The sequence below is a fragment of the Chelonoidis abingdonii genome, chromosome 9 (assembly GCF_003597395.2).
Source record: "Chelonoidis abingdonii isolate Lonesome George chromosome 9, CheloAbing_2.0, whole genome shotgun sequence".
In the NCBI taxonomy this organism is placed as follows: domain Eukaryota; kingdom Metazoa; phylum Chordata; order Testudines; family Testudinidae; genus Chelonoidis; species Chelonoidis abingdonii.
Window position 1 is genome coordinate 44,837,589 of NC_133777.1, and position 18,828 is coordinate 44,856,416.

The 18,828-nt window shown below is 47.0% G+C and overlaps 1 protein-coding gene across 4 annotated transcripts in view; it reads left to right on the forward strand.

Annotated features, from left to right (window-relative positions):
* The window catches only part of ARIH1 (ariadne RBR E3 ubiquitin protein ligase 1), a 152,513-nt gene that overhangs the window by 116,396 nt on the left and 17,289 nt on the right, over nucleotides 1–18,828 (forward strand). For all 4 annotated transcript variants that reach the window (XM_075069479.1, XM_032805327.2, XM_075069481.1 and 1 more), the window contains exons 8-9: nucleotides 2,684–2,726; nucleotides 4,494–4,565. In XM_075069479.1, coding sequence (XP_074925580.1) covers nucleotides 2,684–2,726; nucleotides 4,494–4,565 — 115 coding nt within the window. The remainder of the gene's footprint in view (nucleotides 1–2,683; nucleotides 2,727–4,493; nucleotides 4,566–18,828) is intronic.

Sequence of the window (18,828 nt, forward strand, 5' to 3'; positions counted from 1 at the left end):
AACAGACATGGAAACTCCCTATAAACTAAGGGGTCCGTTTTTTTTATACCCCTCTAGCCATTTGAAGGGCCATGCATAGATGAAGTTTTCTGTTCAACATTATACTTTTTATTAAGAGCCCAGATGTCTGTTTTATTTTACAAAGCAGCCTTTTACTTCTGGATGGAAAACTAATCCATTTCAGATCTAATATTAGTAGCCGGGCCCCTTTGGGAAAACTGTAAAGTGTTTCATGCACCCATCAGGAGTCATGGGATTCTAGTTAAACTGATTATCAGAGGGGTAGCCGGGTTAGTCTATGTCCAGAGAAACAACAAGGAGTCCGGTGGCACCTTGAAGTCCAACAGATTTATTTGGGCATAAGTTTTCATGGGTTAAAAAAAAAACCCACTTCTTCAGATGCATGGACTCCATGCATCTGAAGAAGTGGGTTTTTTTAACCCACGAAAGCTTATGCCCAAATAAATCTGTTAGACTTTAAGGGTACGTCTACACTACAAGATTATTCCGATTTTACATAAACTGGTTTTGTAAAACAGATTATATAAAATCGAGTGCACGCAGCCACACAAAGCACAATAGTTCGGTGGTGTGCGTCCATGTACCAAGGCTAGCATCGATTTCTGGAGCGTTGCACTGTGGGTAGCTATCCCGTAGCTATCCCATAGTTCCCTCAGTTGCCCCTGCCCACTGGAATTCTGGGTTGAGATCCCAATGCATGATGGTGCAAAAACAGTGTCGCGGTGATTCTGGGTAAATGTCGTCACGATTACATTCTTTCCCTGAAAGCAACGCAGACAATCATCTTTCCAAACGCCCCTTTTTCCCTGGATTGCCTCTGGCAAACACCTAGCATGTGCACGGTGGAACCCGTTTTGCCTTTTGTTCGCGTATGTGTACTGTGGCTGCGGGGGGTCTCGCAGTGCACACAGCAGCATTCATTTGCCTTTGCAAGAGCAGAGACGGTTACATGTTCGTACCATCTGCTGCCTGTCAATGGGTGCTTCCGGATGACTTCGCTGAGGCGCCGAAGGGCGCAAGACAAAAAGGGGAATGACACGATCAATTCTCTTTATGCGTATCTAAAAAATAGTCAAGTTGCCAAAGAATATGGGCAAGTGACTAGAGAAACATGTATCAGAGAACCAGAGAGGGCATGCAGGTATCAGATACACAAGAAAATGATGAGGCTGCATGCCAGTCTAGCGGGTGTCCCTTGCACAACCCCACCCATTGGTTTCCCTCCTCCTGCCAACCCTTCTGGGCTACCGTTGCAGTCCCCCCATTTGAGATGAAGTAATAAAGATGAAGGAAATAAGAAATGCTGACTTTTTAGTGGGTAATAAGGGGAGGGCAGCCTCCAGTTGCTATGATAGTCCGGGAGTACAGAATCTTCTCTTTAGACATGAAGGGGAAGGAGTTGATGGAGTTTAGCACCCAGTTGCTATGATGAGGATCGGTTACGCCATTTCTGTACCATCTGCTGGGAAAATAACCAGAGAGTGCATTCCTATTTTACCCAGTCCCGGCTGACCCTCACATGAGGCCAGCCAGTAGAGCACTCATGGGCTGAATTACGAGGACAGCTAATATGTCTCTGCACTGTACCATCATCTGCCCGGGAAGGGAGGGAAGAGAGCTGGCTGTTCATGCCTTTGTCTACAGCAGCATGCAGTAGACATACAGTGACGTTTGAAACGGTGTTTTTCCCTTTTCTTTCATTTGGGGGGGCGGGAGGGAGTAAATTGACGAGATAGACCCGAACCACCCCGGACAATGTGTTTGACCCTACAGGCATTGGGAGCTCAGCCAAGAATGCAAATGCTTTTCGGAGACTGCGGGGACAGTGGGATAGCTGGAGTCCTCAATCCCCCCTCCCTTCCTCCATGAGCGTCCATTTGATTCTTTGGCTTTCCGTTACGCTTGTCACACTGCGCTGTGCTGTCCTGTGGACTCTGTATCATAGCCTGGAGATTTTTTTCCAAATGCTTTGGCATTTTGTCTTCTGGAACGGCGCTCTGATAGAACAGATTTGTCTCCCCATACAGCGATCAGATCCAGTATCTCCTGTACGGTCCATGCTGGAGGTCTTTTTGGATTTGGGACTGCATCGCCGCCTGTGCTGATCAGAGCTCCACACTGGGCAAACAGGAAATGCAATTCAAAAGTTTGTGGGGCTTTTCCTGTCTACCTGGCCAGTGCATCCGAGTTCAGATTGCTTTCCAGAGCGGTCACAGTGGTGCACTGTGGGATACCGCCCGGAGGCCAATACTGTCTGTTTGCGGCCACACTAAGCCTAATCAGATATGGTAATACCGATTTTAGCGCTACTCCTCTCGTTGGGGAGGAGTACAGAAACCGGTTTAAAGAGCCCTTTATATCGATATAAAGGGCTTGTTGTGTGGACGGGTACAGCATTAAATCGGTTTAACACTGCTAAAATCGGTATAACTGCACAGTATAGACCAGGCCTGAGGTGCCACTGGACTCCTCCTTGTTTTAGTTTAACTGAAATACACTTACAGTAATTGCCTTCAGCAAGATCTGGTGCCCAGGTCCTTTCAGTGGAGTAACCCAAGAGACAAAAACTACTGTAAAAGTAAGTTTAATGTAGTTATGATTTAATTATAAGCATAATGTGATAGCTAAACTTCTGTGAATTAATTCTCTTTTTCACGTACAGCTTTAACTGCGGTGAAAATTGGCATGATCCTGTTAAGTGTAAGGTGAGCATGTCCAACTTCTTCATTGAACCCACGGCTTTGCAGAATTAAAGGGCTAAAGTTAAACTGCTTGTAGGACCCCGGCAAAGTAGCATGGTACTGTAGGTATTTACAGTGTCTAGGTATGAGCCCATAGCTGCCTTACAATAACCACTCTCACCAATGAGCTTAATTTGGGCGGGTGTAAGCAGGGTGTTGCCCCCAAACTGCAAGCCTCGGGCACGTGCAGAATTTGTCCACCCACGTTTGGCCCCATTGGCCTGACTGGAGATGAGAAGTCTGAGTATGCCTATTCTCACACCAAGGAGCACTGTAGGCTTCTGCCTCTTCATGTGAAGGAAGTGACAAGCAGCACCTGAAGTCTGTTAGTAGTCTTTAGGGTCACAGCTCGGCGTTGCCTTCATGAAAAGAGCGTTTTAGATTCTGTTGTTGTGGGATAATGTTACCTCAGTAGAGGTGGGTGACCTCAGGAATAAACGCTTCACTCTCCAAGGAGTATTCCTATTCTCACAACACTCCTGTGAGTGCTTTAATACCTTAGTAACCTCATAGATTGCTTCTGGTTTTAATATTTAATTTCAGTGGTCCTGATTTCAGGTGCCTCTGCCACCTAGCAAGATCTGTGGAAAAGATTATTATTTTAATACAGTAGCACCCAGAAGCCCTAATCAAGATTTTGTGGGACCCCCTTGAGTTAGGCACTGTGCAAACACACAGGAAGACTTGTTCCATGTCCTAAAGACAATTCAACCTAAGATGTTAAATGGAAGAATGAGTGCAGTTAGCTACCATTGGGGCAGTAAAGGGGGGCGGGGGTTGTAGCTCAGTTTATCAGCATTTCCATGAGAGGTTCAGTCAGTTCCTGATCTACAAGGTATAAGAAATCCCATTTTCTTCATTGATTTAAATCATTGACTTAGCACTGTTCCTCTAGAAATGTAGGGAAGTAGATGAAAGTAAAGGTTGTGTAGGCTTTTCAAGTAGCCCCAATGTGCATCTGAAATGCAACACTTAAAGCAGCTTTAATACAAAAAACAATTTACAGGAGGGAATAATACGTAATTCTCTCATGACATAAAACTAGCTAGGATATCGTAGGAGACTTATCCTGTGGAGGCTTTGCATCTTTGAGTTTATGCAGAGAAATGTTTGAACACTACTAGTCAATGGAATGTAGCGCATGAAGATCCCCAGAGACCCAACGTAGCAAATCGGGGTAATACACTTTATCATTAGAGAAGAAAAGCAACCCTGTTGTACAGCCTGCTAGAATATCACAGCTAATGTGAAGGAGGGAAAAAATAGTGTTAGTACTCTTTCCTTGCTTTTCTTAGCTGGTAGACTAGCGAAGGGAAACTGAGACTTGTTAGTTTAGTCTGTGTGCTTCTACTAACTGGGCCATGTTGGTATTAGGGGCAGAGCCTGCACAGAAGCAAGTTACTTCCAGGGCTTACCTTCCAAAAACTTGTTGTTCTTCTGGACTCACAAGTAAGACAGTCCCTAGAAGATGGCAATCTGGTATATCTGTGGTGTTATAATACTCTTTTCTAGGGTTTATCTAGTAATTCTGGCAGACAAATTTTCTGCCACGAAAGGAATTGTCAAGTTAAAGCTCACTCCACCCTGCTTGGCAAACGATGTCATTCAGGTATACCTTTGCCCCTCTCCTTTTATGTTAAATGCTTAGTGTTAGCTTATTGTTATGTCTGTGCTAGAAAGATTTAAACTGTATAAAGTCTATGGATTCTTATTTTTTCACTTTCTGAACAGTGGTTAAAGAAGTGGATTAAGAAGTGTGACGATGACAGTGAAACTTCCAATTGGATTGCAGCAAACACAAAGGTTGGTTTCAATTTCCTTCATAAACATACTACACAGAAGCACTGATGGAAGCCAGAACAGCAGCTTAAACCTTTGGCATTAGGAGTATGCTCCACCCCAGCACAGTATTATTGTCAACATCAAACGCTAATGACACCAGTAAGATAAAATGATCATCCTAGGTGCAAGCAGAAGTGCTTCTTCTAATGGATGGATAAGATTCTTCATATTATAGCCAAGGGACTGGCATTTAGTTATTTGCTTTTGTACTAAAGCGTTAATTGGAAACCCAAAGCAAGCTGAAGCTATTGCTTTTAGGGCTTCTGTCCAGCACTGATTGTCCTTCAGCAAATTTGTGCTTCATTCTGTTGTAAGTGTGGGAGATGTTTATGCCCCTTGTGGCTTGGTTAGGCTGGGTTAATTTACATCTGCCTTTAAAAATCCCCCTGGTTTGGCTTTTCAGGGGTTGTTGATTTCTGTTGGGCAGGATTCCAGATGGAGACTGGCAAACCAGCTGTTAAGATTTTATTATGCAAATATATTGGTTCCACCTAGCCCACCTTTACATAAAACTTCAGTGGCATGTTTTTGTGTGCTTTGTGAGAAGTAAAAACAAGGGTTGGCATGGTAGCAAGGAGGCAAAATATGTAACTATCGTGGGGAATGTAGTTAAGGAGCAAACCTGGGCCTTTGCCTGTGAAGATGAGAGGCTGCGTGTGTATGAGATTTTGCTGGGAATGGCAAGGGATTAGGAAATGGCCACTCTGTTTTCTTATTTGTTTTACAGTGTAATCGGGTAACAGCATTGTTTGCTGTAGACAGCTGCTCCTGGTCTGGGGCATGCATTGCTTATTTTCTGTTTAAGTTGAATCAGATACATTTAGTGGGATCAGAACTACTCACTGGACTGAGATGTTTGGTTGAAGTGCAGGCTTCCATTGCAAGACTCTGTTCATTTTCTGTCTTCCTCAAATTCTGAAACTTGCTATGCTTGTGCTCTGCTTCTAGGCAAACTTCTGGGAATTTCTCTGTAAAACACTTCTTTTTTTTTCTTAAGCTTCTGTGGAAAATACAATGATTTTCTAATGCTCTCTGAAGCAATGGTTTTCAGCCTTTCCAGGCTACTGCACCCTTTTCAGGATCTAATTTGTGTACCCCAAGTTTCATCTCACTTAAAAACTACTTGCTTACAAAATCAGACAAAACTGTCTAGATGAGTTGATGTACCCCTGGAAGACCTCTGTGTACCCCCAGGGGTACATGTAACCCTGCTTGTGAACTACTGTTCTGAAACATACTTACAACAGCAGACACCACTTTGTTCAAACTTTGCTTGCTCCTTAGAGCTCGCTAAAGCCAAGCTTGAAGGAAATTGGTTCCGTAGCTTTGATAGAATCATCAAAAATATATCTTGTTTTTCTCTAGGATCTTTTGCTTAACCTGAATCTGAAAGGTTAGGGGGACGCAAGCGTAGTAGACTTAGATGCACATTTCGGATGACCAGATAGAAAGTGTGAAAAATTGGGATACTCTTTCTAGGAGGTGGGGAATATAGTTGCCTATGTAATACAAAGCCCCTGGTATCAGGATGTCTGGTCAGACACAATAGACTTTGCTACTCAGTACTGTTAATTTAAAGTAGCATTGAGGATTGGTAGTACCATGAAGTGCTTTGTCTCTCTTCTAATCTTGAAAGATGGGGGTGGTCTTCCTCAGCGCTCTTAAAAATGTTTAAAATGGGAATTTTAACTTTACCCGGATCTGAAATCTGTTGCATGGGAGCCATACCTAGTAGTGGTGCTGAGAGCTGGAGCACAATGGTGTGTCAAGATCCAGGATCTATCTGGAGGGGCAGGAAGCCTCTTTAGGAACACACATCCACAGAGGGTGGGGGAAAAGGAAGTTGGGGGCTCGCCATGCTAGTATGAACCCTGCTAATCTGTCAGCTCCTGAAGTTCTGAGCTAGCAACAGTAGAGATGTGTGTCCTAGAACATCCCTGATTTTTTAAGTTACTCTTCATAATATAAATGTACAAGACACATCTAGAGCAAGAAAATACTTTGATAGCCAAGACTGTGCAGTAGCAACAAAAAACAGTGTGTGGTAATTACATCAGACATCTGAGCAGACCCACTGCCATGGAGTCTTATGGTATGTGTAGCAATTGGTTTAACTACAGGACAATGTCACAATTATTCTTCTCATAGAAGTGACTGGATTGAATTGAGGAAAGCTGGCACGAAATGTAATCTACCTCCACTAATGAACTCTCTGCCTGCTAGTGGGCAGTGAAGACATGGACGGTTGTAATTTTACTCTAATGATTAAGTACTAGCAGTGTTGACCGGAACACACACAGGTTGAGCCTTGTCTGGTGATTATTGGTATGCCTCAGGAGAACCAGAGCAGCACAACATTCTGGCAGGGCTGCAGGCTTGCCAGCAACTTTCCCCACTCTCCCTTCCTCATTCCCCACCCCAGGCTGGGTTGCCCACTGGCTGCAGTCCAAATTCCCAAAGAAACCTGAGCGCACATCTGACTGTGGCACATGTTTACCACCAGTCAAAAAGGAACTAAATATTTGTATTCTAAAAAATCCTTTCCTGCTCAAGCACAAGAGAAAGAAACAGCTATACATAATGATTCCAAAGGGCTTTTAGGCCCAGAATAATTCTGCAATTTATAAACTGAGGTACTTCTTAAAGCAAAGGACCTTGAAAGGAACTGAAAAAATCCAATTTTGAAACTCCCTCTTGGTGAAATAGTCTCTCTTCATCAATGTCTTATGAAAAATCTAGCTTTAATGTTGAGTTTCATTTACATTGCCTTATTTTTGGCCAAAGATATTGCTGCTGCTTTTAGCCTCCAAAAAATGATTGCTGTCCTTATGAGAGAGAGCCTCATTGGCGCAGAAACCTATGGTAGTATTCATTCTTTATGGCCGCCTCTCTGTGCGGGAAAACTCCCTAAATTTTACCAAGGCGTAATTTGGGAAGATATCAGGTCTTTGTTCTGTATATTCAAATTCATGGTGATCTTGTTGCAAATACACCAGGATAACATGGAATACATTTTGTTCAAGCTTGTCTTATAACAAAGGAGTACCATGAGTCTTTAAGGAAAGTAATGGTAAGGGGAAACCAAACAACTGCTCTGTGAGAGACCACAGATGAAACCTAGCTTAAATGTGGTTTGCACTCAGGAATTACTGTGCATTCTTCTCTATGAATGAATTGGATTTAAAGTGAAGATTGTTGTTAAATTATGTTTAATGTTGGAGTTGGCCTGGAGGCTTCTAGCAGGACTTAACAAAACTTTATTCTTTGGCACATTGGCGCTTTGTCAGATCACCTAACAGATGGCTGAAAGTACCACTTAGCCTTGTCTACATGTTAAACCAGTGAAGCTTTCCCTAAATCAGTTTAAAATTACACCAATTAAACCAGTGCAACTTCAAGTCATTAAGACCTTAAATTCTCTCTCTTCTTTCTCGGGGAAGCCAGGAAGTTGAAGAGGCTTTTTGTATTCCTTGCTCTGTTTTCAATTTCTATCAGGTTCCAACATCATAGTATCTGAGGATATGTTCATCTAACCTTTCAGACGTGGTTTTGGGCATGAAGACAACTTCTGTGCTAAGACGACTAAATGTTTCTTTAAAGCAGACCTTTAAAACTGTGCTTCCTTATGTTACATCAGGAAGGCTTGAAAAAAGTGTTTAAGTTTCTGCTTGTTTTTACTTTAAATGTCAAGTCTGGTTTTCCCTAGCTTTTTCTGAAGGATGCCTGGAAAGTCTTAGCACATGATATGGAGGGAGTGAGGACACTGAATTTTTAACCCAGGCTTCGTTTATCTGAAATATTGTTAGTCATTGAAGTTAATAGGTGTTAGCAAAAGCAGCATTAATCTGATTAAAAATTCCTTCCCTTCACAATTACTCCACTCTTCTTCTGCTGGTATGATGTCACACTTTCACTGTCCTCCAATCACCATAGTGTCTTCCAGGATGGACAGGAGTCAAGTTTCTATTGTATAAAACAGTTTTTGTCAGACCTTTATCTATTATAAAGAAGCCCAAACCCAGTTCTCTTTCTTTTCAGGTCACTTTTAAACATCTGAATTTGTGTTCCACCCCCATGTTGTTTGGAAATACTATATTTGTATTTATATTTTATACTATAGCAAGTCTTCTTTGGGACCCAGCTCCAAACTAAAAAATTGTCCCTTTCATTTCTTGCCACTGCAGTTCAGTGTAGAACCATGAAAAGGATCTTACCTCACATGTGGGACTCCCATCTTTCTCCTTTCAGATAAGCAAGAGTTCTTTAAAGCAACCCACATAGCTGAATAATTTCTAGGTGTCATTGCATCAAGCTCTTACAGCCTAATTCAGTGGGCTCCAACCTTTTTCGTCTGGCGGGCGCCAGACAACGAGCCATGGAGGACTGTGGCAGTGGATGAGCATCTGCCGAAATTCCGCCGACAAGCGGCAATGTCAATAGGCATCACTGCCGAAAATTGGTAGGATTTCGGCGGCAATGCCTCTGGATGACGCAGCTTGTCGGCAGCATTTCGGTGGATGCTCGTCCATTGGCCAGTACGCAGGCACACTTGGAGGCCCCGTGGGTGCCATGGCTCCCGCGGCACTGCGTTGAGGATCCCTGGCCTAATTCTAATAAACAAGACTCAACAGAATCCAGAATTGCAGGAGACCTGTTGAAATGCATCAAGCTGAGCTGGGCATTTGACAATCCATTTTTACATCTGGAATGTAAGTGCAGGGATTTTTGTGGCGAAAGCTAGAATGCAGACCTAACACTTTTTCCTGTGAAGTGTTACACAGGATTGGTCAGGGGAATAGCTCTTCTCATGTCATGTTGCTGCAGGAAGCACTGCCACTCCTTTACCTACATTGAAATAGGAACTGCATTTTATGGATTGACTAAATCCATGTTAATCTGAGCCTAAAAGTAGTGGAGGGCAAGCATCACAAAAAAGGACCTGGCAAATGGGAAACAGGTTTGCCCTGACCTTTGTTTCCAAGCAGAAGATTTGAGTCATAACCATATATTCTTCTTTGAGTGATTGCTCATGTGTATTCCACAATAGGTGTGCATGCTTGCCACGTGCACCGGTGCCAGAAGTTTTTTTCCCTAGCAACTCGTGGAGTGGTCCCTCTGTGGCACGGTATAAGGGGCGCTGCACGTTCCCCCCACCCTCAGTTCCTTCTTGCCACCAGTGAAGGTGCTTCGGAACTGCTCTGCTCCAGCTTTGCTGTAGCTAGTCCCCAAAACTGCTTGTTTGTTCAGTGTATGGTACCTGTAGTTTAGCTAGAGCGCCCGGGCTGGGGCATGCCCCGTGCCCCAGGTTTTAAGTTGTGCGACACTTGTAGGCGTTCTGTGCCACTGAGTGATCTGCACGTGGACTGTCTGTGCTGTTTGGGGGAAACCCATCTTAGCGATTGCCGCAAGATTTGCAAGTTGTTTAAGTCTCAGACCAAGAGAGAGAAAGGGACATCAGGCTCTGGGCTATTCTGATGGAGTTGGCGTTGACCCTTGCTCCGGCGTGCTGCTCGAAGTCAGCACCGCGGTGTTGGTGCATGGTGACCCTTCAGCGCCATTGACTAGTCGGCACCGTTCCCCATCCACAGGGCATGCCAAGAAGGCTAAAAAGAGGCCTTCTTCGATGCGGCACGGGAGTAAACCCAGGACAGAGGCTAGACCCATATCAGGCAGTCCTCGATGCCCACCAGCCACTAGGCCTCCGACTCAAGTTGAGCGGAGTAGTCCGGCCCATTTGGAGCTGGCCTCTCCAGATGTCCAGATGCCCTCCATGCAGGAGGCCCTGCAGGCAGCCTGGGATGGTTATGTTCATGCCAGTACAAGAAGCACCACTGACGTCGGCCCCACACTCCAGAGGCAAACCACCTCTGGGATCTCCGCAGTCGCTCCCAGCTCGGTACTGGTCTTGGTTGAGGGAATGTTCCTGATGCCGTTTGCTGCCCAGCGACTGGTCAGTGCAAAGTGGATTGCCCTTGACACCCCCCTGGCTGTCTGGTTGGGTTCCGTCTGACTAAGACTCTCAGCACCGCTCCACCTTGAGGAGCGAACTCCGAAGGGACTGAGGCATACGTCGCCAAAGGTCCTTGTCTTGGCGGGGTTATCATAGCCGGTCACGGCTCAGACATAGACATCGTTCCCATTCGGCATCCTGCTCTAGGACCGTGTCATGGCACTGCCTCCGCAGCCCCAGGCGTCAGTTGCCAGAGCGGCTCCCGGCGCCGCCACTCCTCCGGTTCAGGGACAGCGGCAGATTGTATGTCAGCCCAACCTGGGTTCTCTTCATAGTTGTCCATAGATGGGCCAGGCTGGACAGTGGGCCAGACCGGACAGCTGGCCCTGCCGGTGCCATGGCAGGTGCAGTGGCACCAGGGCCTGTGGCTGGCCCAATGGTACCAGTGGGCACCACAGCCTCTGATGCAGCCCCTGGTGGGGACTCCTCGGTGGCTGGAGCCTGAGAAGGATCATCGGCCTCCCTCTCCAGACCTCCAAGGAAGGAGTCGGTGGGATGTACATCCACAGCACCGTGCCCGGAGACTGACCAGGTTGTGAATCCTCCGGTGCCGGTGGACACCCAAAGTACTGCGCCAGCCTCCCTGCCGTCCCTGGATGAGGTGATTGTGGCCCCACCTTCCTCCGTTCTGCAGGACCACCTTAGGGCCTATGAAGAACTCTTAAAGGTGGCATCAAGCCTCCACTTCCGAGCAGAGGAGATGGAGTCCTCGGACTCCCTGTTTAATGTGCTGTCCTCGGCACGGGGAGGGTGGCCTTGCCTCTCCATGAAGGGGTGGCAAAAATTTCAAATGCCCTGTGGCAAACACCAGCCTCATTGGCCCCCATCTCCAAGAGAGCAGAACGCAAGTATTTTGTACCTGCCAAGGGGCATAAATACTTACATGCCCACCCTGCTCCTAACTCCCTGGGTGGTTGAGACGGTCAGCCACAGGGAGCGGAAGGGCCAACCAGCCCCTACCCCAAAAAATAAAGATTCGCGTAGGTTGGACTCTTTTGGAAGGAAAATTTATTCGTCCTCAAGCTTCCAGTTATGGGTAGTGAACCACCAGGCTCTCCTGGGCTGGTATGAGTTCAATCTGTGGGGCTCCCTGCTGAAGTTCAAGGGCACCCTCCAGGAGCACAACAGGACGGAGTTCAAAGCACTGTTGGAGGAGGGTACAGCAGCTGCCAAGGCAACCCTGCAAGCAGCTTCGGATGCAGCAGACATGGCCGCGCAGTCTATGGCCTCAGCAGTGTCCATGAGAAGGGTGTCATGGCTCCTGCTCTCTGGGCTGTCCAACGAGGTGCAGACCTTCCTCCAGGACCTCTTGTTTGACGGCAAAGCTCTGTTTGCAGAACAAATGGATACAAAGCTGCGTGGTCTGAAAGACTCCCGCACAATCCTCCAGACTCTGGGTCTCTATGTTCCGGCTCTGGCTAAACCTAAGTTCAAGCTGCCGCAGCCTCCCACTCAGGCTACCCACCTAAAATATGAGACTGCTTATAAGAAGTCACGGGACTATAAGAGGCACCCGCAGAGGCAGTCTCACCCTGCCCCCCAGCCTGGGTCCTCCACGGGCAAGGAGACGGGGAAAAGGCGGTTTTGACAGGACGCCCTGGGACATCCAGCCAGTTCTTTTATAAGGAATCCACCTCCAGTAAAGCTTCCCTGCTCCGATCGGTTGTGTGCTTTCCTCCCAGAGTGGTCATGGCTGACCTTGGAGCGATGGGTCCTCAACACTATCTCCTGGGGCTACCCCCTCCAGTTTACTTCCTCACAGCTCAACCACCCACTCCCCCCTGTCCCTCCAGGGGGACCTCTTGCACGAGGCCCTGCTTGAGCAGGAGGTGGGGTGGCTCCTGGGCCTAGGAGTGGTGGAAGAGGTACCCAGGGAGTTCAAAGGCAATGGGTAGTACTCTTGCTATTTCCTTATTCCGAAGGCCAAAGAGGGGCTCAGGACTATCTTGGACCTGTGCCACCTAAACCAGTATATGGTGAAGCTCAAGTTCCACATGGTGTCCCTGTCCTCTATCATCCCTTCCCTGGATCCCATGGACTGGTATGCCACCCTCGATCTGCAGGACATGTACTTCTATATTCATATATTTGAGGGGTACAGACACTTCCTCCATTTCATGGTCCTTCCGTTTGGCCCATCCACTGCCCCCAGCGTATTCACACAGTGTATGTCACCCACCTAAGGCTCCGGGGGGTCCAGATCTTCCCCTATCTGGACGACTGGTTGGTTAAGGGCAGTTCCTGTCCACGTGCACCACTTTGGGCCTGTTGGTGAACACCAAGTCCACGTTAGTCCTGGTTCAACGCATAGTTTATCGAGGTGGTCCTGGATGCTTCATCGGCCAGAGCCTCCCTCCCACCGGACAGGTACGAGACCCTGAAGGGGCTCATCAGAACGGCTACAAGGTTTCCAGTGACAACAGCCAGAGTGTGCCTCCAGCTCATTAGTCATGTGTCGGCATGCACGAATGAGGTCCATCACACCAGACTCAGGATGAGGCCCTCCAGCTCTGGTTGGCCTCAGAGTTCTCCCAAGCCAGAAACTGGATGGACAAAGTCCTCATGGTACCCGAACCAGTCATCACCTCCAAACTGTGGTGGTCCTCCCCAAGAAACATGCTCTAAGGGGTCTGTTCAGGGGCAGGGCTCTGTTGCTGGAGCTGGTGTCCATCCCAGGTCTGATGGGTTGGGGGCCCATGTGGGGAATGTTCAGACCCAAGGTCTGTGGTCAGCTCGGGATCTGATTGAACACACAAACATCAAGGAGCTCAGGGCAGTACAGCTGGTGTGCATGACCTTCTGCTCGCACCTGGAGGGCTGGGTGGTCAGGGTCCTCATGGACTCATAGACTTTTTAAGGTCAGAAGGGACAATTATGATCATCTAGTCTGACCTCCTGCACAATGCAGGCCACAGAATCTCACCTGCCCACTCCTGTAATGAACCTCTAACCTCAAATTGTGGTTTAAAGACCTCAAGGTGCAGAGAATCCGCCAGCAAGTGACCTGTGCCCCATGCTGCAGAGGAAGGCGAAAAACCTCCAGGGACTCTGACAATCTGCCCTGGAGGAAAATTCCTTCCAACCCCAAATATGGCAATCAGTTAAACCCTGAGCATGTGGGCAAGACTCACCAGCCAGCACCCAGGAAAGAACTCTCTGTAGTAACTCAGATCCCACCCCTTCTAACATCTTATCGGCCATATTTACCTACTGATAATCAAAGATGAATTAATTGCCAAAATTAGGCTATCCCATCATACTATCCCCCCCATAAACTCATCAGGCTTAGTCTTGAAGCCAGATATATCTTTTGCCCCCACGACTCCCCTTGGAAGGCTGTTCCAGAACTTCACTCCTATAATGGTTAGAAACCTTTGTCTAATTTCAAGTCTAAACTTCCTAGTGTCCAGTTTATATCCATTTGTTCTTGTGTCCACATTGGTACTAAGCTTAAATAATTTCTCTCCCTCCCTGATATTTATCACTCTGATATATTTATAAAGAGCAATCATATCTCCCCTCAGCCTTCTTTTGGTTAGACTAAACAAGCCAAGCTCTTTGAGTCTCCTTTCATAAGACAACACAGCCTTGATGTTCTACATCAACAGGCAAGGCAAGGCCTGATCCTCTGCCGTGAAGCCCTCAGGCTGTGTATAGCCCATGACATCTCCCTACAGGCCTTCCGTCTGCCGGGCGCCCAGATCGCGTGGGCGGATCGCTTGAGCAGGGACATATCCTCTCAGCACAAATGGTCTCTCCACCCAGAGGTGGTGCACAGGCTTTTCCAAGTGTGGGAAACTCCCCAGGTGGACCTGTTCATGAGTTGGCAGAACTGTCGCTGTCCCCGGTTCTGCTCGGGGCTGGAGGGGGCTCTATCTCTGATGTCTTCCTCCTGTCCTGGTCTGGCCAGTTTCTCTACGCCTTTCCCCCATTCCCGCTTATCGGCAAGGTCCTGGAAAAGTTAAAGATGGACAAGGCCCAGGTCCTTCTGATTTTGCCCTGGCATGGTCCAGACAGCATTGGTAGGGGACTTGCATGGGCCTGGCGGTCACCCCGCCATGGCCATTGCCGTCCCGCCCGGACCTGCTCTCCCAGACCAGGGCTGCCTCCTTCACCCCAACCTAGCAGCACTCCACCTCAGGGTGTGGCTGCTCAATAGAGAGGAAAAGACATGCTCTGAAAGGGTTCAGCGTGTCCTCCTAGAAAGCAGGAGGCCCTCCACACGCTGAGCCTACTTGGCAATGTGGTCTTGGTTTTCCAGATGTGCGGACAAGTGGGGCATTTCCCCGGTGGCAGTCCCGATCCAGCTTATCCTGGACTACCTCCTTCACCCTAGAGCCCAAGGCCTGGCGCCCTCGTTAGTCAAGGTGCACCAGACGGCCATATTGGCCTTCCATCCGCCGGTGTAGGGCCACACTGTATTCTCCCATGGTATGACTGGCTGATTCCTTAAGGGTTTGGATTGTCTCTTCCTGCATGTTAGGCCCGCAGTCCCGCAGTGAGCCACTAGCCACGTGCTCCTGGTTACACCTCTCATGGAAGGTGGCCTTCCTGGTTGCAATCACATCGGCTAGGCAGGTCTCGGAGCTCAGGGCCCTGACCTCTGAGTCCCCATACACGGTGTTTCTTAAGGATAAGGTTCAGCTCTGTCCACATCCTTCGTTCCTCCCAAAGGTGGTCTCTGCCTATCACATGGGTCAGGACGTCTTTCTGCCGGTCCTCTGCCCCAAGCTCCATGCATCTAGTGAGGAGTGCGACCTCCACACACTGGCTTTCTACCTGGAGCAGACTAAGCCATTCAGAAAGTCCACACAACTGTTTGTTGCCTTGGCCAAGCGCATGAAAGGTTGGCTGATTCCCCACTCGGCGGTTCTCCAACTTGTGCATCCATACCTGTTATGTCCTGGCAGGAATCCCTCTGCCACCAATTGTGAAGGCACACTCGACTCAGGCGCAGGCCTCGTCGGCTTCCTTTTTGGCCCACATCCCCATTCAGGACATTTGTAGGGCTGCCATGTGGTCTTCAGTTCACACGTTCACCTCACACTATGAGATTGTCTCCGAGATGAGGGCGGAGGGATAGCTCAGTGGTTTGAGCATTGGCCTGCTAAACCCAGGGTTGTGAGTTCTGTCCTTGAGGGGGCCATTTAGGGAACTGAGGTAAAAATCTGTCTGGAGATTGGTCCTGCTTTGAGCAGGGAGTTGGATTAGATGAGGTCCCTCCCATCCCTAATATACTCTGATTCCATGACGAACTCCTACCCACCTCCAACAGATATAGCTTGGAATCACCTATTGTGGAATACACATGAGCAGTCACTCGAAGAAAAGACAGTAACTGTTTCCGTAACTGGTGTTCTTCGAGATGTATTGCTCATGTCTATTCCACATCTCACTCTTCTTCTCCTCTGTTGGAGTTGTCTGGCAAGAAGGCGCCACTCCATGGGTTGCTAGGGCACTCCCCTTCTGGTACTGCTAGGGGAAAAACTCCCATCACTGGTTCACGTGGCGAGCACGCACACCTGTTGTGGAATAGACATGAGCAACACATCTTGAAGAACACCAGTTACGGAAAAGGAACTGTCTTATAATACACTCACTTAGGGTTACTTCCTGCATCACAGCAGGGTAGATAATCTAATCGGAATAATCCACTGATTTGATTTCCTGACCAAATGTTATTGCTTGGCCATAGTTCTTTATGTTCAAATCTTCCTTCCCTTAGTCCCCTCCCCCTTTCCCCTTCCCCTCTGCTTCTTAATCCATAAATGATCTCTCCCATGGATTTTTAGTTACTTGAATAGTTACTGCTATTGGTTTTTCTGCTACTGTTCAGCATTTCTTCTAATTGGGGAACTCGTTCATAGAGACACTGATCTTGCTGTTTAATTCACCTTCCTTGGGCCTTGAAGGAGTATGGAGATTTCAGTGATATGAGGAATCAGGTAGCACAGTGGTTATAGTTAAGGTCTTTGTACCTGTTTGCATTGTGGCAATTTAGGATTCCCAGTCATGGGCCCAGGGCCACATTTGGCCATACACTGCACAAACACATGAGGAAAGATGGTCCCTGCCCCAAAGAGCTTAGTCTCCTGAGATACTTTTTAGATGAATTTTAATGCTTGTAATTGAAGTCAGAGGTACTAGTTAAGGATAATATTAAACAAGCAAGTGGTCTGGAAGTTCCACCACACAGTTCCCAGATGCACCTCATTCCTAAACTGTCATCCTGTTTCAATTCTAAATGGATCATAAACAGGGACTGCCACCCCTACTGATTCGTAATTCCTTGTGCTCTTTTTCTGTTCTCCCCGACCCCCATAAGAACACAATACAAAAATTCATCTGAAACTAAATATATATTCAAAGGGAATTTTTCATAATTGCACCAGACACCCACTTCCACACCAGAGCAGCATACCTTGGGACCAATATTTGGTTAATTGTTGGACCAGTAACATAAAATGTGTTTTAATTTAGCAGCATAATAAAAACAGATATGTTGTTCATAAATCTCTGCAAAATTATGCAGAAATTGTGGCTTAGTTGTCTTGAGTCTTTCCATGCAAGTGTGAAAGGTATCCATGTGGTAAATCACTTCTGACTCACTTGCATTTAAATGAAGATGGCAGGAGAGAGAGAGTGAAAACTCATTAGAAAGAAATGACATTAAAATCCCCATTGTAAGCTAAAATGTTGGATACCGTCCTGGAATGGAGACCTGTCTGAATCTCTGTGGCTCATAGAACTGGAATAAGAAGCCCATACGGGTGGATACTTCCCAGCCATATGACCACCTGGTGGATAGCCTGGCAGGCTATCCAAGGTTCTTGTGCATAACAATTCATACTGAGACTCCCATGTACCCTTCTCAGCTTTATTCTTCTGGATCACTTTTGCTTAGTGATGTGAGTTTTCTTTGCTCTCTGTGGATAGAATGGTTCCATTTCTGGTTAGAAACCTGAATTTTGGCCATTTTTATTCACGGAGAAGCTGTAGGAGCTATAGGAGCACCAAAATCCCTTCACTGCTCAGCCAGTGAAGATATTGGGGCCCTTATTGAAGATGGATTGAAAGGATGCAGTGACACAGTTCCAGCTTCTCTTACAGTAGCAGTTATCAACTTCCAGAGGGGGTTCTAGTATCACCAGTTACCACCCAGTTTCTCTCTGATCATCTCTCAAAAATGGTTAGAAGGTGGTAAAGCATTTTTATTTGTGCATAGAGTACCCAGTTTTCCTTAATCCTGGTCAATTTAGTTCTGGGTTTGAATGTAGCCCTGGTTTCCTTGGCTGGTTGGGTTTCTGGTGATGGAAGAAAGCAAAGCATCTGATTCTCCTGCGTCTATCAGCTGTCTTTTCAACTATTGGCCATGAAGTGTTACTACTAAGTTGGAGACCCTGGCATGGATACAGCTGCTCTCGACTGGCTCAGTTTCTTCACTTTCATGTGACCTGAAGTGTTGTGTTGGATAACTGTTCAGCTGCACTGTTTGCTCTCGTGAGGTCCCACAAGGTTCTGTATTGTCATGCACCCTATTTATGTGAATGTGGAGATAGTGAAGAACTGAGATTTCTTGTGACTGGTTTGGCTCGATTTATGTTTTGTTAGACTTAGCTAGTGCATTTGATTGGCTTGTTCAGCATCCTGCTAGGATCAAGGTTTTGATTAGGGTAAGTTGGCAGTGATTCAACCTGGAAGAGTTGAGTTGTGCTATAAGGGAACCAGCTGGGAGAAATAGCACAGTTGATATTTGCTTCCTTTGTTATAGGAAATCTGTTCTCTTATTACTGTTTTGCAAACTTGGTGTCCTCCTGGATCTCCAGCTATTTCCAGGTGGCCAGGTACCAACAGTGGGTAAAGCACCTTTTAATTAACACACAGTTGGTGATATCTTAGTCAGTGACCTTCTCTCAGCAATCTAGGCCATTGTCATAATTGGATTACTGCATGTGGGGCAACAGCTAAAGATGGTGCAGAATGCCACAGACTGTTAGTTGAGGGGTATTTCTTGAAGAGAGAATTATAGAAAAATAGAATATCAGGGTTGGAAGGGACCTCAGGAGGTCATCTAGTCCATCCCCCTGCTCAAAGCAGGACCAACCCCAACTAAATCATCCCAGCCCAGCGCTTTGTCAAGCCTGACCTTAAAAACCCCTAAAGGAGGAGATTCCACCACCTCCCTTGGTAACCCATTCCAGTGCTTCACCACCC